This window comes from Sebastes fasciatus, chromosome 12, assembly GCF_043250625.1.
Source record: "Sebastes fasciatus isolate fSebFas1 chromosome 12, fSebFas1.pri, whole genome shotgun sequence".
In the NCBI taxonomy this organism is placed as follows: Eukaryota; Metazoa; Chordata; class Actinopteri; order Perciformes; family Sebastidae; genus Sebastes; species Sebastes fasciatus.
In genome coordinates this window covers 33,196,662-33,223,871 of record NC_133806.1, presented here as the reverse complement: position 1 = coordinate 33,223,871, position 27,210 = coordinate 33,196,662, and the positions used below count along the sequence as shown (strand labels likewise).

General features: G+C 40.5%; 2 protein-coding genes across 5 annotated transcripts in view; one reads left to right on the top strand and one right to left on the bottom strand.

Moving 5' to 3' along the window:
- The first annotated feature begins 908 nt into the window (after positions 1 to 908).
- LOC141779772 (B-cell receptor CD22-like) lies at positions 909 to 7,897 on the top strand. 2 transcript variants are annotated; one of them, XM_074654783.1, is made up of 11 exons: positions 909 to 964; positions 1,061 to 1,113; positions 1,311 to 1,649; positions 1,730 to 1,954; positions 2,275 to 2,547; positions 4,425 to 4,703; positions 4,815 to 4,884; positions 5,559 to 5,589; positions 5,942 to 6,103; positions 6,188 to 6,279; positions 7,561 to 7,897. In XM_074654783.1, exons 2-11 carry the CDS (start codon positions 1,074 to 1,076, stop codon positions 7,619 to 7,621), a joined length of 1,572 nt encoding a protein of 523 aa, XP_074510884.1. In that variant the 5' UTR covers positions 909 to 964; positions 1,061 to 1,073; the 3' UTR covers positions 7,622 to 7,897. The 2 variants fall into 2 exon arrangements, with proteins under 2 accessions (XP_074510884.1, XP_074510883.1); XM_074654782.1 differs by having other exon boundaries at positions 5,939 to 6,103.
- A 99-nt stretch (positions 7,898 to 7,996) lies between these two features.
- The window catches only part of hpn (hepsin), a 23,884-nt gene continuing 4,670 nt past the window's right edge, over positions 7,997 to 27,210 (bottom strand). For 2 of the 3 annotated variants that reach the window (XM_074654785.1, XM_074654784.1), the window contains exons 3-13: positions 17,109 to 17,216; positions 16,929 to 16,970; positions 15,927 to 16,056; positions 15,711 to 15,830; positions 15,501 to 15,541; positions 14,211 to 14,376; positions 13,938 to 14,128; positions 12,006 to 12,101; positions 11,084 to 11,226; positions 10,701 to 10,865; positions 7,997 to 10,223 (exon numbers count right to left, since the gene is read on the bottom strand). In XM_074654785.1, the coding sequence (XP_074510886.1) occupies positions 10,179 to 10,223; positions 10,701 to 10,865; positions 11,084 to 11,226; positions 12,006 to 12,101; positions 13,938 to 14,128; positions 14,211 to 14,376; positions 15,501 to 15,541; positions 15,711 to 15,830; positions 15,927 to 16,056; positions 16,929 to 16,970; positions 17,109 to 17,216 (1,247 nt within the window). In that variant the 3' untranslated portion in view covers positions 7,997 to 10,178. The remainder of the gene's footprint in view (positions 10,224 to 10,700; positions 10,866 to 11,083; positions 11,227 to 12,005; positions 12,102 to 13,937; positions 14,129 to 14,210; positions 14,377 to 15,500; positions 15,542 to 15,710; positions 15,831 to 15,926; positions 16,057 to 16,928; positions 16,971 to 17,108; positions 17,217 to 27,210) is intronic. The other variant, XM_074654786.1, reaches the window with a different exon arrangement.

Sequence of the window (27,210 nt, the reverse complement as noted above, 5' to 3'; positions counted from 1 at the left end):
ACGTGCTTAATGTTGTGAATTAAGATTCAACACCTTTATTTGTTCCCGAGAGGCAATTGGTTTTGCTGCAGTAGCAATAACAACAACAGCTCATCACATAACGCAATATACACATACATCATCACAGACTAAAAAAAAACACGTAAAAACACCTTAAAAAAAACACTTAAATAAAGGGGTAAAAGAGGTGAAACCTTGAAGTACAAATGTTAAAAGACAAACAAAAACACGCTTAGGTTCAGGCAACAGTGCCGCTTAGCTAGGTTTAGGAAAAAACAACATGGTTGGGCTTAATATGACTGCATTTGTATAGTAAAAATGTGACTTGACGTTGTGAACACGGGACATCAACGAACAGCTGATCGTAAAGTGAAACGTGACGCACGGGATACAAACACGGTCTCCTGGATGAAAGCCTTGTGTTTATTGGACCCATCCACCTAATGTATGTCTCTTTCGCTCTCTATCATACATCAACCACAAAAGGCACCTTCGCAGCAGTATCGAACGCCGACGGCCGTGACAAAGCGACGGTATTTGTCGCCGAACAGGCCATCTACACTTCAGGATGAAACCATCTATCCTTTGCATTTAATGTTTCATTGCACCATCACACTATTAAGTCACTATTTGACTCACATGGCAGTACAATATGTTTGATGCCCATCATTCATGTCCTTCAGACACCCGGGGACATTTGAAGACACATGGCGCGAGGAAACTGCAGGTGCTGCTTTGCAGGGTGACGGCTGTGTGCTCTGCTGGATCCTGAGCATGTAGTGTACTGTCTATGTGTGTTCAGATCCAGGTCCTATTACTGTATATGAGGCTTTCTAACTTCATATAACGAGCACTGTGAATGTGATGACGATGTGATGAGAGGAAGCAGGGAGGGGACACCCTCCCACTTCTGCTTTTCACTCCACAAAATCCACAATAAGTCAGCACGCTTTAGTTGGTGTTGGTGAGTACAATTAACTTTAATTTACATAAAATGTGTTTTTGACATTGTTCTCTGCTGTAAACAGACTGAATATTAATCTAAGTCCTGATGTTGCAGGTTGAATTTAACAATGGAGAGTTTGATTGTGATTATTCTGGTAATAATGCCAGGTAAGGAAACATATTCTTTAAATTAATGTATAGAAAAACTGCAATAAAATGATTATACAACTGACTTTTAATACATTTCATACCATCTAATTTGGGTATTTTATGGATCTTATGACCAAATACAGTGGGGATAAATAGCTACAGCTAAATCTAACATTTAACAATTTGATAGTGTCTTTTTTTATTTTTGCCCAAAGGCGTGTGGAGCGGATCCTGGAGGGTGACCCCCGAGGATCAGTGTGCTCTGAGAGGGACATCAATAGTTATTAAGTGCCAGTATGACTATCCTTTAGGTCATATTGTGACCTCAGCCGGCTGGTCTAAAGCCCTGTATGTGTCTGGCGAATGGGAGAAGTTTCTCCTCTCACAGCTCCCTACACCCCCACACCACTTTAAATATGTGGGCAACTACTGGAGCGACTGTAATCTGCTGGTCAACGATGTCCAACACACCGATGAAGGAGAATACTTCTTTCATTTTGTGACGACACTCAACAGATGGAGAAGTCAAATACCTGCTCATCTGTCCGTAAGAGGTAATAACTAAATAATGGTGAATTCCTCGTTGAATTAAATATGTTTTAGTGAAATTAATCAACTCCTGTTTCTGAATCAGAGTTGACCGCTGCTGTCCAGCCGAGCGCTGTGACAGAGGGAGACGATGTCAGTCTGGACTGTGTGTCAGGTTGTCCTACGCCTATAAACATCGTCTGGTTCAGAGATGGACAACGGGTACCAAAGCCAGTCTTCCAGGCCGGCAGAGAGGATACTGGGAGGTACCACTGTGCCGTCCTAGAACAAGAGACGGTCAGATCTGCCTCCGTGGCTCTGAATGTTCAATGTAAGTACATGAATAACACTACAAAAAAAATCAAAGTTGTTATGAAATGTTCCTGTTTCTCAGTTATTTTGAAGCCTAAAAGTCACCCTAAACACTCTGATGTTTTGGCTGTGTGTAGATGAATGATGACAGAAACATTTGCTTTTGGTGCATTAACCTCCAACTAGAGTCAAATTATAAGAAATATCTTTTAATGTCATTCTTGCTTCATGGAGTGACATCCTTGTATCTTTATTTTCCAAGTAAACTCTACTATTCATTGTGATCCACTGATAATGATCGAGGTTTGTTTGTTAACATCCTGCTCTTCTCTCAATCAGATGCTCCCAGCAAAGTCACGTTGTCAGTGAGTCCGTCAGTCATCAAAGGAAGTCCGGTGACTTTGACCTGCAGCAGTGATGCCAACCCTCCTGTGACCCACAGTGGATACAACCTGTATAAAGACGGACGCTTCATCAGTTCAGGACAGAATCACACCATCTCTGCCGTCCAGCCCAGACACAGTGGACCGTACTACTGTCAGGCCTGGAATAACATCAGCCGGGGGGGCGTCGACCTGATTAACTCTACTGAGGTTCACCTGGATGTCCAGTGTAAGGATGCTGAGATGGTTTCAAATGTCTTGTTACAGAAACTGTGTTGATGTGGATAGAAGCACACACCATTAAGACACACACAGTTCTCATGTTACGTTCAAGGGGTGTCAGAAATTCACCCTTGAAAACAGGAGAAATTCAATGTCAACCAACAGTCAGTCAGTTCACAGCAGGAAACTGCCGATGACCCTATATCACAAATTCCATCAGTGTGTCTCTGTCTGCTCTCAGGATGTGTGAAAGGTTCAGGGAGAGAGGAGGAGCTGATATGTGGAGAGAGGCTGAACGAGGGAATGATCTGCAGGTGAGGAGGAGGGTGAGGCAGAGCTGATGAGGGAAGTGGGAACAGGTGTGTGGATGGGCGCGGCAGTCAGGTGACGGGGAGAAAGGAGGGAAAGTCCGAGGACAGATGAAAAATAGCAATGATTTGATTTATGGAGAACTATAAATGTGTCTATAGAGGAGGGACAGAGACACAAGTCTGACACTTTTGGAGAAAATTCAGTCAAGAAGACTGAGATATCTTAACAGTCTACTGAATGAACTCTACTGCATTGGTTCCTGACCTTTCAGTCTTGTGACCCCTTAAAATGAAGCATGTGTGACCCTTCACCACAGGTTATGGTCTTAGTAAGGAGCAGTTCAACCAAAGAAGGATTTTTTTCTGTATTAGATTGTTTCATTTGAAGCATTTTTAGAGGCCTGGAGAGGTGAACTTGTCCAGTATTTCCAAAGAAAAATGCAAAAATAAGAGAAAAGTCTGAAAAAATAAAGGCAAATTCGTGTATAATGGAATATATTTTCTTTTTTAGCCCTTCAGTTGTCATTATAATTCCTTTAATCGTTGTGTGACCCCTCACATTTATCCCCCAGGTGGGGAACTACTGCTGTTGTAGATTACCTTCTACTCTACTAGTGTGAGACTCTCATTCCCAGAGCGTCAAATACCAGCGCTTTGCTTTGTCACGACCGTCGGCGTTCGATACCGTCGCACAAGGCACATTTCTTGACGCACAAAGCTTTCCATTAACTAAAACGTAAACCCATCTGGGGCAACAGTAAATACAGAGAAAGTGCTGTGATGAGCGAACGAGACACACAGGGAGGTGAATGGGTCCAACAAACATATTGGACAGTGCATATTGTGCACCCTCAGCCTGTTAATTTGCTCCAAAACGACTTGGAAATCAAGGAGCTGGTATCATTAAACATTATTAAATCTAAAATGAAGGCTTTAGAAGCAGACTCTATGGCGTGCCAATGTTTTTAGCCCCCTTGTTGTACAGCTGACTCCCAGAAAAGTTCCTTTTTGTCCCCCCATTTGTCTTTAGATAGTTCTCTTTTAATGCAAATGTTAGTGCTTTTAGTGTTTGTGAACTGTATTTTGTCTCTGTTTGTGTCTCTGTCTGCAGCTCTGTGTTCTTTAAGCTGACTGTCTGGGCCAGGTCTCCCTTGGAAAAGAGGTTCTTAATCTCAATGGGACTAACCTGGTTAAATAAAGGTTTAATAATAAAAAACACAGGGCTTTCATCCAGGAGACCGCCGTTCGTGTCCCGTGTGTTACGTTTCACGTTCACTTTACGATCAGCTGTTTGTTCATGTCCTGTGTTCACAAACGTAGTAATTTTAAGCCAAACCATATCGTTTTATTCCTACGGTAAACCTAACTAAGTGGTTTTGTTGCCTTAAACCTAAACAAGTGTTTTTGTTTAATTATGCTGAAGGCTTGTTGAGCACGTGTTTAGTGCAACGGAAAAAGTGACGCCGAGGGGTCTGACGAAGCGTCAGATTGTGACCAGTTGGGATGAGAACTTTTGATTTCCTCTCTCATTTTGGGATAAAACTGTTAACACGTGTTTGTACTTTATTCTCAGACGGTCCAGAGAACATTTCCATCTCAGTGGAGCCGCCACATGTAGTTGAGGGCAGCAGTGTGAACCTGACCTGCAGCAGTGCTGCTAACCCTGCAGCAGACAGCTACACCTGGTACAGGGTGAGTTCTGGCTCCATGCTGCAGGTGGGATCAGGACAGGTGCTGTCCCTCCCCTCTGTGGACATGTCCCACGCTGGACTCTACCTCTGCCGGGCGGGGAACCAACTAGGGGGAAACAACTCAACCGAGGTGCTGCTCGCTGTGAAGGAAAAGAACCGTGGTTTGTGTCTTCATCTACTACCGCTGCTTCGTTCTTCTAGAAAGTTCATCTTAATTTAGCATTTATTTTTCCACCAACAGTAATCTAACCTTACAGTGTGTTTCTCCTCAGGCCGCCGGTCCCTCCCAATCCTAGCTGGAGTTGGAGTCTCTATTTTTGTGACACTTCTTCTTTTGTTCTGGTGAGTCGACGAATGATGGAGAGAGGGAAATGACTCATTCATCATTCAGTCGTTTTTACTGTTCGCCTTCTCTTTTTACTCATGTTGGGTAACTTTTTGATGTGTCTCACTTAATGTTGTCATGGCTGCATGTGTGATAGCATGCGTTATATGTGTGTCATCTTAATTTCCACTCTGTTGCCACTTTTAACCACATACTCAGTTTGTATGCATACCTAAGGTATATTAATATATTGAATATGTTGATTTATTTTTTTTAAAGCTGGAGCTCTTTTGTATTTTAACATAATGAAAGATGATCTGTATTAAGTTAATATTAGTGTCATTAGTATCTATTCACAAGACTTATATAATAGATATTCTATATATTCTGTACTGCAAAGAGACGTTATCGTGAGTACTAATGGATTAAGAAATGTCTTAAAAGCTCTTTTTTCATACACTAATAATTTTCACCTCCAGCAGTGAAAAAATGCGTAGTCAGTGAAAATCTGTGCCAACTGAGCAGCAGTTTATAGAAGTATCAAGCTGCTGGGTTTCCCATTATTACAGAACAACTTCTCTAAAAACGTGACATCAAAACTTGAGCAACAATTATGCTCTGTTCTGAGTGGAGAAACATTCATGTTTTTATTTATTGATTTATTTTATTTTATTTTTTGTTGTCTTGGTAGGCTGAAACAGAGGACCCGTGCAGAGAAAAAGGTGAGTACATTTAATATAAGTTATTAAATGACTCTGATTAAACTTTAATGATTTGGGGGGATTTTAAATTCCCTCTCAATGTCACAACTAGTAGAAAAATGCATTTAAATAGGAATATCAACTATTTGAATGGCATGTTCAGTCTCTGTACTTTAGCCAGAGTCTCAACTATTATTTAAAGAAGTGAGATATCTCAGTTTCCTTGTTATGAAATATTCTTCACATTATTTTGCACATGCAAAACCAGAAACTTTAGAGGAGCCAAAGAACATGCTTATAAGTTCCCAATGTGCAAAACTAAAAGAAAGTAAAGGGATCATTCAGCAGACTTTTGTTATGTCCCTTCCAGCAGACTGTGTATGACTTCAGGCTCAGTGGGAGAGGCTCGAGCTCTTCAGCGTCTGGAGATCCATCTAACAGAGTTTATGACAACATCCACTCGCTGCCGCCGTCGTCTCCTCCTGCTCAGGACATCACTCCTCATTCACAGAGGAGGTCCCACCCTGAACCCGATGTAAGTATGGTGCACCAACATGAACGTTCAATGTAACATCTCCATCAGATGTTGACTAAAGTGACTCCTCTCCTCTCCCCTCAGGACGCCACATCTTATGAAGACGAGGTCACCTACTCAACAGTGACCATTAAACCCAGAAACCTCCGTCCTCCACATCTCATACACAACTCCTGGTAGGTTTACTGACCACAGTTTGACCTGTAGCTACTCCTCATTACTCACTGTGGGTCCAGTCAAGTTCATACTGTATGAGTAGCCTTTAATCACCTCTTACTGTACAGTCTGAAATAACTACGTTACAAAAGAAGACACTTCAAGACCTTTGACCTTCACAGAGAAAAATAAAAAAAATCCCCATTTTTAAATAAGACTGTAAGATTTTACAATATCTGAGGTCATGAGTGCAAATTCCCTCCTACTATAACCTAACATACCAAAGAAGTATTCAAAAAAAAACATTCCTAATTTTACTTTCTCTCAGTGAAATCATTTGGGATAAGTGCAGCTTTTTATTGTCAAGTTTTCGATGATTGATCTTTGTCCCAATTTGCACCGCCGAGCACAATTGTATCACTTGCATCTTTTCATTGACTTTATATGCAACTACACCACCACTGAATCAGAATTAGCTCCATCTTCAGTCTGAAAACACCATAAAGAAAATCTCATTTTGCTCGGAATTAGAATTATTTATTCATTCATGTTTTCTGTACATTTTTGTCATTTCAGATGCTCACTCTAAATATCTGAATTAGTTTAAAATAGCATGACATGTGTAATATGTGTATAATTGTGGGAATACTGATTCAGCATTCCCAGTATTGTTTGGACTTTTAGTTTTAAAGGTTTATTCCACCCAAATACTGCTCTGTCTGTCTTTCTGTCTTTCTGTCTCTGTCTCTGTCTCTGTCTCTGTCTCTGTCTCTCTCTCTCTCTTTGTGTTCAGCAATGCAGTTCATCTGTCTGATATACATACAAAGCATTTCTTCTTTCTGCCTATTCAGGAAAATTCAAATTAACCACTCTTGACAGTATTACAGTTTAGCTTCAGCTTTTCTAGCAATGTATTTCAGCTCTTAGATTTTTTAGCTAATGCAGTTCAGCTTCCAGCTCTGCCAGTTGTACATTTCATCTTCTAGGTTTTTCAGCAGTGCAGTGAAATGCATTTGATCTTAAACATTTTTAGGCAAGTCATTTCACATTTCTGCATTTTCAGCAATGCTTTGCAATTGATTTCAGCTGTCAGCGTTTCTTTGCATTTTCAGCAGGAAATGCATTTTCTAGTTGTAGAATGTAAACTTCTCTTCAGATCATTAAAACCCACAAGTTCCTATTATTACAGAGGACATGACCTCTATAGTAGCTACAGCCTGACTGATATTATGTGCAGTAATATTATCACCATGTCACCATCAGTCCTTAAAATTCAACAAATACCATCATTTCCACCTCAGGTCCAGAGCCTGTGGGCACGACGACTCTGTGATCTACACTTCACTGGCTCAGTCCAGCTGAGTGTGACTGGAAACTTCCACTTGTCTCGTCATGTGGCGTCTCACTCTTGAGATAGTTATGAAAAGGTCAAAGTTCAGTCTCTCAGGAGAGTTAAATTGAGATCTTAGAGCATCTTTTTTATTATACTTTGTATTTATGTATATTACTGTTTTTGCAAGGTTTTTTTTCTAGTCTGTACAGTAATACTTACTGAATAACAATGTTGAATATTTTTTATATACTAAAGGGATATACTAAACATCAGATTACTGTATACTAGTATAATTATTCTTTACTGCAGTCTGTACATTAAAAATGTATAAATAAACTGTGATATTATTACATAATGATAATGGACAAGTTGTTGTTATTTCAATACAAAACTCAATGCAACAATTTCCATTTACAGTATTTATTTATTTATTTCTCTTGCACACATAATTGCCATAAATGTACACTAACATCATTTCAAAGGGACTTTATTGATGCAAATTAAATCACATTCTGTTTTGTTAAATCAGTGCCAGAGAGGGTTCAAATGTATTTGCAGTTGTGTTCACATCCAATTCTTTCTTTAGGCCAGGTGCAGGGCGCAGATTCAGTGATATCTACAGTAGTAGAATTATACATTATACTTTTGATAATGTATCTTGACATCAGCAGGGTGCTGTCATTTCTGTGCCTACGTTTACCTTAAAGTTTGTCATGTTGGCCCCAGATTGGGTCGAAACACTTCCTTTTTACAGTCCAGTAGAGTCTTGAGAGATTTAGTCTAGTGTGTGGATTCTCTCCATTTGTACTTAAATTGATTTGCTTTGTGTAAAGCACGTTTCTTTTAATGTGTAAAGTCAAAGTCCTGTAAAAGATGTGTGTTGTGTTTTGATGTTAAATCCGACTGTAGGAGCTGAGGGGGAGTTTTAGTATATAATACTATACATCAGCCATAGTGGAGTAAACACACTCCTGACTGTTGATATGATGAGACATCATTTCAAATCTGCTGATCAATATGTGGTGCAGTAAAAGAACTCTTTTCTGTGGACATGATTTAGGTTACGTTATTGCACTCTTGGCTTTAAGATCATCTGTAACACGTCTCAAATAAACATCCTCATAAACAAGACTAATATTTACAAGACATTAATACAATACTGATTTCAATGTATCTTCACCAGTTCATGTGGGAATTTGATAAAGACAAACCTTGAATGAATAATTATTTTTCATACAGAATTCAGGCTACTGCACATAAAAAAAGACATTTATCATACAAGTAAGAGTTTAATTATGAAATGAGATCCTTACGATGTGAAAGGTTTGATGTGATTTTACAAAATAAAGCTCACCTGGGAATGTTTTAGTTACTCATTAGCAATATTCATAAATTACTGACATTTTACATCTCCAATTGTCTGTGTATGTGTGTGTGTGTGTGTGTGTGTAAGTATGTGCCTGTGTGCGTGTGCGTGTGTGTGTGTGTGTGTCTGTGTCTTAGTGTTGCACAATGTAAAAGTACTAAAAGAGTTGAGTTTGCACAAGATCTGTACTGATCTTTATTATAGTCTGCACTCTTTGTGGCTCTCTGTGCACGCTGAAGAAAGTGACTCATGAGGAACAAGACAAAACCTCTACATGAGGAAGTTAACTTATTGTATGAGTCCTTGTATTCACATCTAGAGTGAACCTGAGCCTTTACAAGTCTCAATTCAATGTATTGCTGCTTAGCGCACAAGTTACAGTGGTTATTTCTAACTTTACTTCTGGACATCGCAGTAGTATGCAGCTAAAAAGTACAAGAGGAGAAAAAAAGTCATCTCATAAAAATAATCTCATTATATTTCACAAAACTGGTTGCTTAAATCCAGTTAAGTGATTCTAATATTATTTCACTTTTGCCCTTTTATCAATGTTTAACTTTATAATAACAGAGTGTTCTTTACTGATCTGTTTAAAACTTCATGTTTATTTGTGTATCTCTGCAGATTCTGGGTATCTATTAAAAAGGACCTATTGTGCTTATTTTCAGGTACATACGTGTGTTTTGGGTTTCTACTAGAACGTGTTTACACGCTTTAATGTTCAAAAAACACGAACCAAACTCTTTGGACCCCGCATTAACTAGCCTTGTTTGAGGGTTTGCCAAACTAGCCGTTATGCAAATGTGTTACTTGGTGACATCACCACGTTACGGGAAAAAAGGCTGGACTTCAAGCGAGGGGTTTCAGGCAGTTCAGGAGCAGCATTTCTGTCGGGGACGGTAACTCTCTTTGGTGTGGTCTTTGTAACTTTGCAGACCTTTAACATGCACAAAGAAACTCTATAACACACTAAAGGAAAGGGAAAAGCTTAATAGGTCCCCTTTAAGTAGTAGCATGTAACAATGTGGGAAGGTTCAGGAAGAGATTAAATCCTCAATAAAAACAGTTTTTAGGTAAGAAGGAGAATGTGGAACCGTGATATGAGGGGAACATCACAGCCTTTCATCACCCCGTCCAACTGCTCCCTCATTGACATCTTCGAGATCTTTTAATATTGTCATCCAAGAGTAGAAAAAGTGGAAAAAATTGGGGCAGGAATCTCATGTCCGGGCCATTTTGTGAAGCCCCGGTGAGTTCTGATAGTTCTGGAGGAGACGGACGAGAGAAGCAGAAATTTGTTAAATACATCTGTAATGTGACAAGAGGAAATTACAGATGTGGTCGACTAAAACATCAACACCAATCTTTACATGTACGTTAACATGAATGTAGGAACTGTGAACATGAGTGTTTGTGTATCTGATGGTGGCACAACACTATCAAGACATTTTGTTTCCTTAATTTGGCAATCATATGTTTTGTGTGTGTGTGTGTGTGTGTGTGTGTGTGTGTGCGTGTGTGCGTGTGTGTGTGTGTGTGTGTGTGCGTGTGTGTGTGTGTGAGGGTGGGTGAGGGAAAACTAGCTCGCTGAGTAGTTTATAGATGACCTGAATGCAATTCACTTGGTGGTAGAGGACCTGCTATCTGTATGTCCTTGATTGTGCATTATAGCATTGTGACAACACAATAAATACAGCATTACAATAATAACATATCAAAGAATAAAGAGTCCAGTCTCTCACCCTCATGGCCGTAGATATCCAGGGCAGAAATCGGGACACTCTGGTGTAGACGCCAGGTTTCTTGGCCATGGCACAGCCTATTCCCCAGCTCACCACCCCCAGCAGACGATACCGCCTGGTCTTAGACAGGCAGTCTTCTGCCACAAAAGGACCGCCGCTGTCTCCCTGAAACCACAGAGGATCATAGCAGTTCTCACACACATTATAACTACACAAACATGTACAGAAATTCAAGTAAATAGGAATCCAATAACATATCAAACAACCAGGTATATATGCACTGGGCACACGCAGGCATTCAATTAATCAGATTAAACAAAGCAGATAAAGAATTAGAAACCCAAAAGCATTTATGCATCAACACAGTACTGATATACTCTGACCTGGCAGGCATCGGTGCCTCCTTTCTCATAACCAGCACAGAACATACTGGTGGTGATCTGGTTGTCATAGTAATCGGGAGCGTTACAGACGGCGTCGCTGATGATGGGGACGTGCGCTTCCTGGAGAATATCTGCCTGAATACCTGCAAGAGAGAAACAGGAAAAACATTGAAAAAAAACAACAATCTAACATTAAGTTATGCAATTATCAATTACTCTACGCTCACCTTTCTATGTATTTATGTAAATCAAAATGTACACTGGTGTTGTTGTTATTATACACTGTTATTATAGCACAAAGGGGTGGGGTAACAAAAACTGATATAGCATAGTATCGCGATATTTTCGGCAATATCGTATCGATACACGGATGTCAAGTATTGATCTTTTACTATATAAACTATTCACACTATTCACAATCTGACGGCGTGCTTGCATGCCCGTCTCCAGAGGTTGTAGCGTGCTCATACGAAACTAGAAAAACCTAATGAATCAATTGCTACCAGCCATGTCATACTAACTTGTCGGGAAGATGCAAAATATTGTCGAAGAAAAACTGGCATGGCCGTTTTCAACGGGTTCCCCTTGACCTCTGACTTCCAGATATGTGAATAAAAAACTGAGATGAACAGAGTGATAACTGTTTATTAGATCAAACTGATGTTGACAAACTGCATCATTTGCAGTTGAAATAAGTCACAATATATCTTATCGTAATACTCAGAATATCGCAAAATATATAAAAACGTAATAACATTGTATCATGATTAAATGATCATTTCATATGAAGGGGCCTCTGGTGATTCTCACCCCGACTGTAATAGCACATATGTTTGAGTATGTTGATACAAGGAATGTAAATCGTGTCTTCTCATTGTCTGCAGTGGAATAACAGTACAGTTGTAATGAAATACAGACTCACCATAGTAATCTACATTCCCCCAGCCGGTCACTGTTCCCATCTGTCCGTCTATCAGTCTTTGACCGTACGCTGGCAGGCAGATAGGCTGGATATATTCTACACACACAAACACACAGAACAGAATAATACCTCACATGTGTCAGGAGAGGGAGACAAGAAGTGGAAGTGGTGAAATACAGTCATCGCATTCAGTCATTGTAAATCAATGGCCAGGAACCACCATTCTTTCTTACCGTACACTGTATGAATGAACTGAAACTGTTAGGTTCAGTCTAATGTTTAGGTTAGCTCCTGCCTTGTTCTCGCTAACCATCATAATATGTAATATATTTGCTTTTATTGTCATCTGTGCACAGGCTAAAAGAGAGCCGTTCTCACTGGATCATGCTGCCTAAGGCAAGGGTTGATCAATGAACAGAATATGTATGAAACAGGTAACTTATCATCCACAATGTGAAAAAACAGGAGATTAAAGCTATAAACCACATGCTTTTCTATTAGTCTATCAACAACACTGAACAATGCACTCTACAGAGAGACATTTAACTTAGACTACCTTATACTTGTGTTATTTTCACTTTAGTCACTCACTCTGCGGAGGTTACAACACTGGTACACTTTAGTCTATAAGATCATCTCTAGCAAAACTTCAGATTTACTTAAACCAGAAGTTTGTAATTCTCCAAAACAGTTCTAATCTAAGCTCACATAAATGGCTTCAGTTTAAAGTTCTTCTATCAGTACAGAAGCTGGTAAAACAAGCCTGATCCACTACGGTCCTGTTCCTGGTCCTGGAACCATCTGCAGGCCAAGCTTAAACTGGAGAGCCTTATCTCTTTAAATTATTTTAAACATAGAATAAAGGAAGTGGTCACTGCAAGCTGCAGTTGTTTCAATTAATTAGCAAACCCATGACCAACATGCTGCCCTGTTAATGCACTGTTTAATGATGTCATGTATTTTGTCGTACCTATTGTTGCTGTCGTGATTCAGTGTTGTCTTGTTATGTGTTGGATGCTGCTATTTGACCCTGTCTTGGCTAGGTCTCACTTGTAAAAGAGGTTTTAATCTCAATGTGACTTCCTAGTTAAATAAAGGTTATGATGAGTGGACTTCGTGTCGTGGTTGTAATTATGAAGGACAAACACTAGATGTCAGAAGTGACCCACTGAAAGCTTTAGCTTTTAGAGTTTCTTCTACTGCATAATATGACGTGTTATTAACCAACATCAATGACTCAGCAATCATCTAAAAACTAAAAGCTGGTGAGAACAACCACATTTTCCAACATGACTGTGTACAGTCAGGTTTCCTTTACATTTCAGAAACTTGAGCCACTGCCTTGTTCTTCCTCTATACGACTATATCTCTGCACAGGTCTTCATCATTCTGTTTTCTCTTCTTGGTCAGTGCAGATAATGTAAATACAGTATATTTGCATTTAGATATTTGCCTCATAAGTATGTTGATTTAGTTTAATTTAGTTTGCTGGACTGTTAAAAATGTGCAGAGCTGTGACACAAAGTTAACCGCTGTCTCTCTCAGACCTAAAATGCCGGTGTAAATCACACTCATCCTTTAGCGTGCTTCATTACGTTACAGACAGATGACTCTTGTAAGAACGACTGTACCTTTCTCACTATCAAAGTGTGGATATTAAACTAAATGAGTCCTGGGATTAGAGAGAGAGCATCAGACACAAGAGGAACCGGTGTTTACTGTCCAGCGCTGATATAATTATGTTTAATAAAAGAACTTTTGTCCTGCTGACTCAAATCTGGGAAACAGGAAACCTAAAGCAGGTAAATGACCATAATGACTGCCCCTCTTTGCCATTCATCTCTAATCACTGTAATCATGCAATCAAGGTGTGTGTTGATGAGTGTGTTTCTTGTGTGTGTGTTTGTGTGTGTGTGCGTGTGTGTGACCTACCGTTGAAAGTGAGGGGTTGTGTGAGGGCCAGAACAGCGATGTCCCTGCTGTTGTCATCAATGCTGGCGTCTACAAAGGGCAGGTAGCTGCTGTGGTAGACGATGGTGTTCACCTCCGCCACGTTGGCGTTGACTGGTTTACTATAGGTGGAGCCCAGCAGCACACGCCAGCGATTGACGAAGCGGTACCGCCTAGGATGAAATTTAAAAAAAATAATTAATTCAATTAAAAATAAAATGTGATCTCTGTATAAATTCAGGCTTGATTTCTTACTCTCGGAAGCAGTGAGCTGCTGAGACAATCCATCGGTTTGAGATGATGGTTCCTCCGCACTGATGAACTCCGTCGTACTCCAGTCTGACCTGCCAAGGCCAGCTGCCCTGCCTCGCGTCCACGCCGCCAACTATACGGTCTGCTGCAAAACTACGTCTGCCACAGTCTGCCAAGGAGGGAGAGAGGAGAGAGTTTACTGTCTGGGTGAACTGTAGGTGAGACAATTAAACATTGTTATAGACTGAGTAATGTGACGTCATATCCGTTCCGTATCCATCTAAACCAACAAAAAAAAAACATGCAGTGAGCCGAAACGACAAAGTAGAAAACGTTGGAAGGTCAGCGTGGATACGACCTGCACCCTCCCATGTTAAATCCAGCGTGGGAAACACTACACATCCAGTAAAGGATGGAAACACTTTGGGTTTCACACATTGACAGGAAAAGCAGAGCTAGACAGAGCAAAGCTAAAGCTGCATGCTAACTCTGTCAGCGACAGGAAACGTTATCGTATCGTAACGCGTCACTCAAATGGGCCGACGCTACGACTGTAGAGCACCCATATACTGACATTTATGTTAAATACATTCAAATGGCCCCGATGGAGCTGACCATGGATGGATAAAGAGAACGGAGCTGATGGGAGAGCTACAGACCACCTTGGAGAAGTTAGGTGCTAACAAAGGGAACTGTATATACAAAATACATCTATGGAAATAAGATTTATTGGATTATATTTACCAGAAGTATAAAACATTACATGCCCCTTATAAATTAAAAAGGAAAATACCACTAATCTGTGAGGGAAATGTCTATATTCTTTGATTTTTGGGTTGCTGGATAATAAATAATTCCTGACAATGACTGATATATTTGACTTCAGGACATCTCTGACTACATAATGTGCTGAAAATCAAACATTTGAATGTATTAATTTAGATATTTTCCAAAGTAAAAATCCCTAGAAGTGTATGATTCAACTTTTCCCCATGGTGTAGTGTTAAAAAGTTAACAAAAATCACAATAAATCGTAATATCGAATCACAATACTTGTAGAATACTTAAAAATTGCAATACATATTGAATTGAAAGAATGAGAATGGGTGAGTGACAATAGAGAGCAATAAAATCAATAAAAGCTAAGTAAGTGAACATGAGATAAGCCGAAAGAAGGAGAGAAACAATGACAGACAGGCACAGACAACGAGTTGTATGGGAGGATGACGAGCCCAGCATGTGGTGAAAGATGAGTGGTGGGTATCTGAGTGCAGATCTGAGCTCCCGTCTTACCTTGACACAACAGTGTGAGGACCTCTCTGCTCTCACAGTCACTGAAACACAGACAGAAACAGAAAAACATCCAAACTGAGTTACTGTTCAGCTTTTCTCTGTGTCAACCGAGTAGACAAGTGAAAGAAAGAGCAACAGAGAGGACAGTGTGGTGGAAGGTTAGACTGCTGTGAGACAGGTGCGGGGATCAAACAGACAGGTGTTTGTTACCATGGGAACAATGAGTCTTTGATTTTCTTGCCATGGCTGAGCTCTTGCTGTCTGACACAGAAGAACTCTCCACCGTCTCCGCTGGCCTCTGGCACCGACGTGACCGAGTAGTTCACCACGCTGAAACACACACACAGACACACACCCACTTCAGTCTCCTGTTTCACACCATGCTGCATGAAAACACCGAGATAAAACATTTCAAAAAGATCTCACCTGATGAAGCCCACTTCTTCACAGCTGATGCTAGCTAGCAGCTCATCGGCTGAGGAGGAACACACCTGACGCCACCTCCTCTGGGCGGAGTCAAAGACTCTGAGACGCTGGTCAGCAGAATTTACCTGGACTGTAGGGAACGACACAAAACACACTTGGTACAACAGCTCCTGCTTACCTGTAATATTTATACATATATATGTCTATTTGCTGCTCATATTGAGTAACATGAGACATAGAAAAGACCAGAAACGTAACTTTATCTTACTTGTTTGTCCACTAAAGCTGCTTCAGTTTCAGCTACTGTAGAACCTCTTTTATAAAAACATGTTTTGATAATACACATAAATAAATTAATCTGCAACTAGAACTGCCCTAAAAAACATACACTGTAGAAATCATCAGATATATTTATTTTTCCCTCAAGTAACTACAGTATTACCCTGTCAATGTTACAGTAAAGTTTGTGTTTTGATCGATAGTAAATCACAAGTTTCATTACAATATTATAACGATTCTTTGGACAACGATACGATATTTTCTGATATCACAAAGTCTGCTGCGATACGATGTCGATTTGATTCAATTCAGGGGACTGCGATCGATATGAGACAATATCATATACCCATTTAACGCGATCAAACTCACAAAAAGCAACTAAAATATGATTTGACAATGTCATTCGCTGGTCTCTGTAGGAAGGTAGTTGCGCCTAGAAGGAAATGGTGACACTGACTGTGGCATGGGAATTTCAAAATATAGGCACACTGTATCTTAAAGATAATGATATGTATAGATGTTTTCACTTTGCATAGATAGATAGATAGATAGATAGATAGATGGATAGATGGATGGATGGATGGATGGATGGATGGATGGATGGATGGATGGATGGATAGATAGATAGATAGATAGATAGATAGATAGATAGATAGATAGATAGATAGATAGATAGATAGATAGATAGATAGATAGATAGATAGATAGTCCTCGCTTACTCACCATCATACAGTCCTGTGTCTTCCTCCATTGTGCAATACGTAACTACAGAATAAGGTCATAAAAAAACAGCATTAACATTTGTTAAGTCCATGCAGAATATAAACAACTTTAAATAAAAAATTATTATGGTCATCATATGGTTGACAATGTGTCTGTATGTGTGAGAGCATGTAGTCTGACCTACGGCCCAGACGGCAGCTCCGATGGCTCCCAAGGTCATCAGTGTCACACACACCCCAATCACACGGCAGGGGGTCAACACACAGGTCAGAGAGATCCCCCTGTTCCCTGCAGACACACACACACACACACACACCCACACATGAGTGTACATACACCATGTTACAGTTTATACACCACCATGAATGCACACATGCTAGTGCATATATAGAGCAGCACTTAAGAAGACTTAAGAAGACTTAAGTGATGAAATCATAACCATAATTATTATAACAGTGACCTAAAGTTAACCATGTTGTTGCTGACATTAGATAGAATAATACATGTCAAAAGACCAGACTGGTGTTTAATTTGGGCTCTCTTTTTGGACGCTGAAGCCGCACTACACAAACATGAGCAGAATGAGCGGTATCAGCTCACCGTCCCGACGTGAAGGGGCATACTGCAACATTTACTGGCATAGACTGAACAGTACAAATGACACAATTAGATCAATAAAGTCTAAAGTCTAGCATTTCTCCAAAAAGCAAGAACAAACTCTTAAACTGGGATATAGTGCCACTGCCCCCGCGTGCACGTACAGTATGTGTGTGTGCACCTGCATATGGGTGTTGTTTCTGTTATGCTCTCCTCACGTCTGTCAACTTGACTCACAACTTATTAATACACATTTTTCATTGCAGGCATGCAATGGAATGGAAAACACACATATGTTATTATTTAACTTTAAAGGGACTTTATAAGAATCAGAAACTGCTTGTTAACACTTGTGGCCATTAAGTCAACGACAGTCAGCGTCCTGTCGCTTCACCAGATTTAACTTTGATTTTGTTTGTGTTTCCGCGGAGTTTGTGCTGCAGTCTGAGTCGTGGTGGTGGCTGGTCATTTATTTGCATTAGCCGACTCTATTTATAACCAAATGTTGCAGCTAGATCGAAGGCACTCGTATGCGCGCATCACGTCACATCTGTTGGATTTTCCCAGAATAACGTCTCACATTCTTCACATTAAAAGCAGTCTACAGGCTGATAAAGGAAAAGTCGCGGAAGGTCTAATTTTTTTTAGGTTAGGTTACCATCTGTTCACACCCTTGCAATGAAAAGCGATTAAAAACACATTTATACGTGTAAAAAGTTACATACAGTTCCTTTAACAAATGCATTCTGGTGTGCCAGGTCCAGGGTCCTGGGACAGAGCATGCTGGCTCGCTGTCATGGACACTTAACGATGGTGCAGAGCCGTAATTAATCTCATTAGTTCCACATGTCCACACCATTTTTTCGATTAATCGATTAGTTGATTTAATTGACAGATCTGTAAAACTAAGTTCCTCCACAAAGAATCACCCTAACCACCAGTTTGTTTACCAGAGATGTGCCCATAAGTTTCTTGGAAAAAAATCAATCTGCATGAAAAAAGCATAAAAAATGACTAACGGACTAAGGAAGTCTTAGTCGACTAAGACTAAAATGAGCGATTAGTCGACTCATCGACTAAGAGGGGGGGCAACGCTAAAAAATATCGTCTCTTTATGTGTCAGCCTGCCATTCACATCCCTTCTCATTAAACACAGCTGAGCTCATTTCCCTTCCCACTAACAAACATTTACACAAGCCCACGGTCATCATCATCATCATCATCATCATCATCATCATCATCATCATCATCATCATCATCATCATCATCATCAAAGTTAGAGCAACAGTGCAGACAAAAGCTGGAGGCTAGGTTACACCTCTAGACACATTAAATCAGATCACAGAGTTGTAAATCTTGACTACAGGTAAGGTATACCTGTCAACCTTGAGACCTCAAAAATAGAGAGGATTTCATAACCAAAGCGGGGGGGCCTGGGAGGTCAGAGATTTTGCTTCCTGAATTCTGGTGACTTTTAAAGAAGGAAAATGACAAAATAATAAGTAGGCTACACTGCAATAGGCCATCTGGTGTAGCTCTATTGCGGGTGGAAACAGTAGGGCTTGTACACGCTGTATAGTGCCAGAAACAGGCTGAGATAACGAAAAGGAAAAGAAGGTGTGGAAAATTGCCATAAATCGTGGAGAAATACGGGAGAATTGTGACCCCGGGAGGAAACAAGAGGGAGAGGATGATGAAAAACAGGAGGGTTGGCAAGTATGCAGGCAAGGTCACATCATCTGTTGCTTTAATTGTATTATGACTCCACTAAAAACTTCATGTGGTCGCCAACTACAACGGTATATTGATGAAAAAGCCAAATCCGACTGATTATATTGATGAATATTTCACTTTAAAGGCCCTGCACACCCACACAGGCGTTTCTTAGTTATTATGGCTGATTATTAGGGGTGTGAAGGAATATCGTGCCACGAAATATCGCGATATAAAAACGTGACGATATGCATCATCGAGATGAAAAACTGAATCGCGATATCAAGGCATAATAGGTACTACGTACATACTGGCTCCGGAGCTGAAGCAAAGCTGCAGCCTCTTCCTGCTGCTCTGCAAGGCCTCTGGAAGGAGGCTGAGTACGCGTCGTATCTTTGGGGAACAACACATGCGCAGTACAATCTGGTCCGCCCTCGCCGAAATTGAACCAATTGCAACGTACGGCCGCAGCTTCAGTTACACTGCGCATGGGTAATATACCCCGAGAGCCATGTCTGCCCATAACCCAGTATCTTTTCATAGGCCCACACACTTCAACACACAGCGCAGTCAGTGAACAGCTGAACAGAGAGGCCGCGGTGGAGACGAGTTGACGCTACACCTGTTGCTGTAAGTGCAATAAAACTTTGAAAGTGTAAAGCCAAGATACGTTATTACACCTGTTCAACAAGCATAAACAAGATGAAACGGTTACACATGGAGGAAAGCAACGTTTCAATCTGTTCTGTCCGTAGTCTGTCATCCTCTGCTGCTGTTTACACAAGCAGAGCGCGTTAGCTCGGCGGCTAACTGCTAACTGTAAACACATGTTAGTTATTTAGTTGTGAATGACTTTAGTTCCTCTAGTCAGCCGTGTTTCAGTGTATGTGTCCGGGGGGTTTATTGTGAAGGGAGGAACGGAAGACATGAAGCGGTGACGTGCTGTTATTGACGAGGCTGCAGACTACGGAGCCTCCGTGTTATTGATTTATTATCTTCATAAAGTATAGGAGCAGTGTAACCCTCGGCTACAACCGCTGGCAGTAGGCTGTGTAGTCTAACTGTTCAGGTTAGTTGGTCATGTATCTGACTGGTAAAGTGATCAGCTGGCTGAGACAAAAAAAAACCTACCAGCCCTAACGTTACCTGCAGCAGGGAGTGACGGCAGCAGAGGAGGACAGAGGACAGGCAGGACTGATACCATAAAAAAAATTGATTTATAGGGCAAACAACAGCATTGTTTTGGATTTTGTGTCTTTTGAAGAAAAGGCTATTTTTTCAGTCATATATTTTCATCATTCAAGTTTTGTTAAAAATGATTGTCATAATATCGTATCGTATCGAGATCGTGAACCCAATATCGTGTATCGTATCGTGAGCTGAGTGAATCGTCACACCCCTACTGATTGTACTTCTGCTCAGGTTGAAGTTGGGTGTAACTATGCTGAGATTTATGTCACATCACCAAAGTCCAAATGCTAATAATGATAAGAACGATACAGGTGTGAGTTGTCCCAGCCTAACAGGTGCAACAAAACTTAGTCATAGCAGGAGAAGCACAGGTGTTGCTGATGACATTAACGATGGCTCCGTTGAGTTCAAGTGTCCCAGTAAGCCGTGAGACAGTGAGAGACAGTGAGAGACAGTGAGCCAGCGTGCACAATAAACACGACCCTGAAACTGAAGCAGCTGAATGGATTTCAGCCGTCATTAGTTGTATTATTTACACCTGTGTAGAGCCTTTAAAAGACAAGTCATTTCCACAGCACATGTTTGACTTGTCATATTGCAGGGAAGACAGGTGTTAATAATATCACTAACGATGGCTTCACTACATTGAAGCCATGACAAATGATGCCTTCAAATGAAACTCGTGAGCTTGTATTTACAACATGGGAAGTCGTGTACACGATATGCTTGGCGTTCAAGTGGTTAAGTGTTGAGAACACCGCTGCTAAGCAACGGCAATATTAACGTTACTGTCGCTGTCTAGAAGCCACAGAGCCTAACGATTTAGCAAGCTAGCAAGTGGGTAACATAATGCATTAAATGCAAAGACATACTGACAGAGGAGAAAGATGAGGCCGTTGGGAATATCAACACCTTCCTCAGACATGTTAACGGCTAAAATTACAATATATGAACTTATTATGCACCGAAAATTGTACTTCCACCTCCGCCATTTCTGACAACGTCAACAAACTCGTGAACTTGGAGCTTTCAGAAACTTTCCACTTACGAGGTTGTGAACGCGACAAGAGGAGGGCGGGGGGGGAGCGTTCATATGGACTCTAATCGTAAACACAGTAAACACGACCCCATCTGGAGGCACCAATAGTAGGAAAAGCACAGGTGTTGCTAAGATGCTAAGATGGTCTTTTAGCTATTCCGCTCCCTTCTCCTGGAATACACTGCAAGCTAAGGTGAAGCTGGAAAATCGGATTACTTTTGATGAAATTAAAACATTAATGAAAGACCTAGAAGCAGAGTCAATCGGGAGCTGTCTGTGTTTCTGAATATTTTCACTTTAACGTTGGCTTCAAACACTTGATTTTAATGTGTTTCGTATGATATTATGCTATGTATGTATTTTGCATTTGATTTATGTTGTGGTGTCTGAAACTTTAATGTATGTTTAAATGCTGCTGTCTTAGCCGGGTCTCTCTTGCAAAAGAGATTCTTAATATCAATGAGTACTACCTGGTTATATAAAGGCAAATAAATAAATAAATAGATAAATAAAATGACATTAACGATGGCTACATTATATTCAAGTATCCTGGTAAGCCATGTCAGTGAGACAGTGAGTCATCATGCACAATACCAAGACCCCCCAAGTCATTAGTTGTATTATTTACACCTGTTTAGACAGAGCCTTGAAGATGTGTCATTACCTCCCTGTATCAGAGGTAGACAGGTCATTGTTACAGGCAGTTCCACAGCACATCTTTGACTTGTCATATAGCAGGAGAGCAGGTGTTACTAATATCACTAACGATGGCCTCACCACATTAAAGTTATGACTATGGTAGAGCCCTGGTCCAGGTTAACCTAATGCTAATGCTAATCATTAAGTTATTAATTACACCTGTGTGATTCCAGTTCTGACATGCTGTAAAATAGACCTAAACCTAAATCTTAATCTCAAGTATCTGTCATTTCTGTTAAATTTGGAAATCACTTTGTCTGTTTCTAGTGATAGCTGAAGGGAAAAGGTGTCCATGCTGAGAGGGCAAATATCAGGATCGTACATTAATATAACATTTGGAGCCTGGGTCTGTAATTATTTGTCAGAGAAATGCAGGAGAAGTGAGTAGAAGTTGTGTATGTGTTTGGATATTCTGTCCATTACGTTACATTGGGACAGTCAGGAGTGTAACAGTAATACTTTCCATCAATGTGCCAGGAAACAACTGGAGATACTTTGTCAGTATACGAGTGTTTCTGATCCAATCAAAGAAAACATTCTTCGTCCTTCCTGCTACTGTCTCCCTCCAACTTTTCCCCTGCTCTCTATCTTTCTCATTAGCTGTAAAAACAATTGATTAAAAACAATTCCATTAAAATGTTTTTGATGGCATTGTAAACGTTCATAGGAAAGTTGTTTTTTATGCTGCTGTATATTTAGTGTTTTCAGGAGAGTACCCACATCAGTTAGTTTTTTAATTTATTCTTTAGACATTAAAGGAACAGTGTGAAACATTTCGGGGGACCTATTAGCAGAAATGGAATATAATATTCATAACTATGTTTTCATTAGTGTTTAATCACCTGAAGCTAAGAACCGTTGTGTTTTCATTAGCTTAGAATGAGTCCTTTATATCTACATAGGGAGTCCGCCATGTTGCTCTGTCATGTTTCTACGGTAACGTGAGCCGCAGAATGTCAAACCGTGGTACCGCCAGCCTCCGTCTGACTTCCGTTGCTCCTAAAGTAGTGTTATCATGGTATAGATGTCCTCTGAGAACAGCGTTTAAACGGTTGTGCACTCAGTGGCTCACGTTACCGCAGTCTTGGAAAGGGAGGAGTGAGCGGAGGGATACTCAGCTGGTTGCAATCCGCAACCATACCACTAGATGCCCACCGGGACGCTGGGTGTCTGGATGCAGAACCAGAATAATCCTGCACAGTTACCAGCTCAAAGTCAGTTTCCTTAGCTTATATGTAGTCTTGTGTCCTGATCTGTTGAGGTAAACAACTCAAGGAATGACAAGGAACCAGTGTTGTGCAGAACCACTTACACTGTTCGGTCCCACAGTTGCTGAATTTCTACGCTGTTATCGGGAAACTTAATAGCTGTGTAGACCTCCTAATCCAGTGACCTTAACCTCCTTCTAAGCAATCTCCTCACATCTGCTCCCTCCCTCTACGCTACAACCGCTCCCTGGCCAACTCCACCTGCACCTTGACTGTGTTTCCTTAAAAATACCCTACCTTTCCTTGCCTACGTCTGTACCCATCTCCCTCCCTCCTTCCTCTCCTTCCCTTTGTGTGCCTCCTATCTGCACCTCCTCCCTTTCCGTACCTGTACTCTCTTCCTCCTCCCTTCCTCAGGCTTCCCCTCCAAACATCCAGTCAGCATGATAATGGTGTTATTGTTCCTTGGCTTGTTAAATTCAAATTAACAACAGGTACACAAAGGTCAGTGAGAGACGAGGAAAAATGAGGCAGAAAAATGTAAAAGTGAGAAACAAAAAGTAGTGAACATCTGATGAACGCCACTGGACATTGTGTTCTCCAGGAAATACCCCAACACATACACACCTACACTGGTGTTTCCCTAACTCCTTTCTTCTTCTTTCTTTCCTGATCTCTTCCCAGTCAAACTGCAGGACAGAACAAGCGCTCTATTGTGTCCACCTCTACCTGAGAACACCTTCTCCTGCGTGTACGTGTGTTATGAGTCAGGGTTCCTCTGAAATCACTGAGGTATTACAGTATGTGATGGCGAGTAGTAGAAGTTGGTAGACAGATGTGAGTGCAGTTCATATGTTGCATATCATGTATTATAATAATACAAAGAACTTTTTGCTTTATGTTCAAAGATTTCAGAAACAGAGTTCTCCATAACTACACAGAGTTGTAAAATTGGATTGAGTTTATGATATCGTTACTTTTGAAAACAGATATAATTTCACTTACTATAATTCAAATCTTCGTTCCTAATCTCACCTCTGGTCATGAGGGCTGGGGCATGACCCAAAGAACTAGATCGCGGGTACAAGCGGCCGAAATGGGTTTCCTCAGGAGGGTGGCTGGCGTCTCCCTTAGAGATAGGGTGAGAAGCTCAGTCATCCGTGAGGGACTCGGAGTAGAGCCGCTACTCCTTTGCGTTGAAAGGAGCCAGCTGAAGTGGTTCGGGCATCTGGTAAGGATGCCCCCTGTACTCTATAAATTAGAGACACAACAAGGGATCCCCCATGAGCATGCACTTGGCAGTGGCAAGAAAAAACTCCCCTTTACCAGTAAGAAACTTTTGGCAGAACCCTTTATAAGCACCGACCCACCGTGGGTGGCTGCTGTATTGTATTATAAATGGGTTGGCAACATTAACTCTATCTACCATTCCACTAATTACCAATTATGAATGATGCTCACATATATAATTTCCAACATGTTTCTCTGATAAGTCACATGACTCATTCATGCTCAACAAAAAGAAGAGATAAAACTGTTGCAGTGCATCACTCAGGAATATTTCACAATGCAGCCGCACAGCGTGACTGCAGAGTTTGTTGCCGCTTGTTTCCGCTGCGGTAAATAAAAGCTGGTACGAGAGGTAAGAATGAATCATCCCTTACTGTTTGCGATCCATCCACTCAAACTTAAATTTTTTTATTCTGGGTTATTTATATTCTCATCTATGAGTCACGTGACCAGCAAGTAGCAGCAGGATGGAAACGGTTCAGTGTGTCATTACTCACTCACTGGGATGTTGGGAGGGAAACCCTTAACTCTGCACGCATTACACCCTCCTACTGCAGCACAACACTGTAGGCTGAAAACAAGCAGCTGTGTACCAGATGAGATATGTGGCTGAACACACCCTCCAAACCAAAACTGAGAGAAAAACATGAAAACCCATAGTGGCTTCACATTCTGTATTACAAAAAACTTTTTCTACTAAACTAGAGGGCTGTGTGTTGGCAAGACAAGATATATATCATGATACAGGGGTTACTATTCAATATACTGTGATATTTTTTAATCTATTTTTAGGACAACGGTCGTTGTATAGAGAATACACGGATGTGGATGTTTTTTTTATGGTTTTTATGTTTTTTATAAGTTTTATTCTCAGGTATTGTCTTATTTATTGTAGTATTTATCTAGTGCACTATTTATAGATTTTAAGGGTTGAGAGAGAGAGCCAACGTAAAATGCATTTCATTGCATTTCACTGTACACTGAACTTTTAAATGCATATGACAAATAAACTTAAAACTTGAAGAACACCGCCATACAGTATGTATAAAATCTGAGTAAAAAAAGTTAACTTTTTTATGCAATCAGAACAGTGGGATATGCATTTGCATTTATCACAGTCCCTGTAACATCCAACATTATATCACTACTTTTAGAGGATGCATATCTTTGCAAATTAATAGTTAATATTTGCATTTAAACTATTAGTTAGAAATCTAGACAGTGTTTTTGAGAATCAATACAGAATCCCAAAACCAAATATCACAATATTCGATTTTTTTTTAATATTTTCTCACACCCCTACTGTGGTAGTTAATCTGAAATCTAAATCTATCTAAAGATATTAAATTAATTACACATTTTTCTTAAAAAGGTTTCTCAAAGTGTTATTGATATAGGACTGTTTGTCTTTCACGAAACGTATAAACAGAAGACGGTTTCTCAGAAGTCGTAACTACAAGGTAGACGTCTGATTCTCTGTGGAGAACCGTCTGGAGCTCCTATTCATGACGGTGTTAAAGCTGTTTCTCAGCAAAGATTAGGTGCGGGAATGCAGAAAATCTGCATGCGAATTTTCCGCATTGACAACTATGCACACATTATCCGCGTAATCGTTTTCCATTTTCGCTATGAGTTTCCTCCTAAATAGTGCCTGTGTCCGTTCCACCCAATCCAGACAGAGCATGAGGGGGCTAACGTTAACGTTATAATCGGACCCCAAATGTGATGCTAACACTAACATTAGCTGTTGTGGTTAGCCTCGTTCTGTGACCAACATTAGCAAGTGCATATCAGCTACATTACTATCTTCATCGTATCCCAGCAGCTGGACGATCTCAAGCCATATATCGTCTTTTATTTGGTCGTTGAGGTCGTAGTGTTTGTCGTACATTATTGGGTGTTGAGACCAAAAAGCCCATTTGTCCGACAGTCCGTTACCCTGAAAACACTCAACCATTGTTCCAAAGCTTGAAAATACACAACTCTCCGTGCAACCAACAGAAGCATGTGGCTAATTATTATGCAGAATGACGGTGATCAGTTGGAACAAAGGATTTCATTGGTCAAACCAAAGACTGTGTATAAAGATGGACGACGCGTCTCCACTTCCTCCCACTGTACAGAAGTACCAGTTTCTTTTAAATATTAGGTTGATATTTATCAGATCTCTTGACCCCCTCCACACCTCATGACATGTTCAGCATCTGCTGTGTTATCCTCTGTCCTCTTAGACACTGACATTTGGACTTTAGGAAACAGATTTGTCAAACCAGGAAGATCAGATTTTTATGTTTCTGGTCCATCAGAAACAAGGCTGAGCTAAATTCAACACACATTCAGTCCAATTTAAATACGATAACAGGTTTAAAGGGGTTTAAAAATGAACACTGGAGAGTTTCCCCTTCCTGAGTAGACTGAAGTGAACCTAGCTGTGGTATGAAGCAAAGATAACAATACAGAAGCAGAAGAAAACCTCACACACACACACACACACACACACACGCACACCCAGCAGAAGCTCTGACTCATACGTGGTTGTCATGAC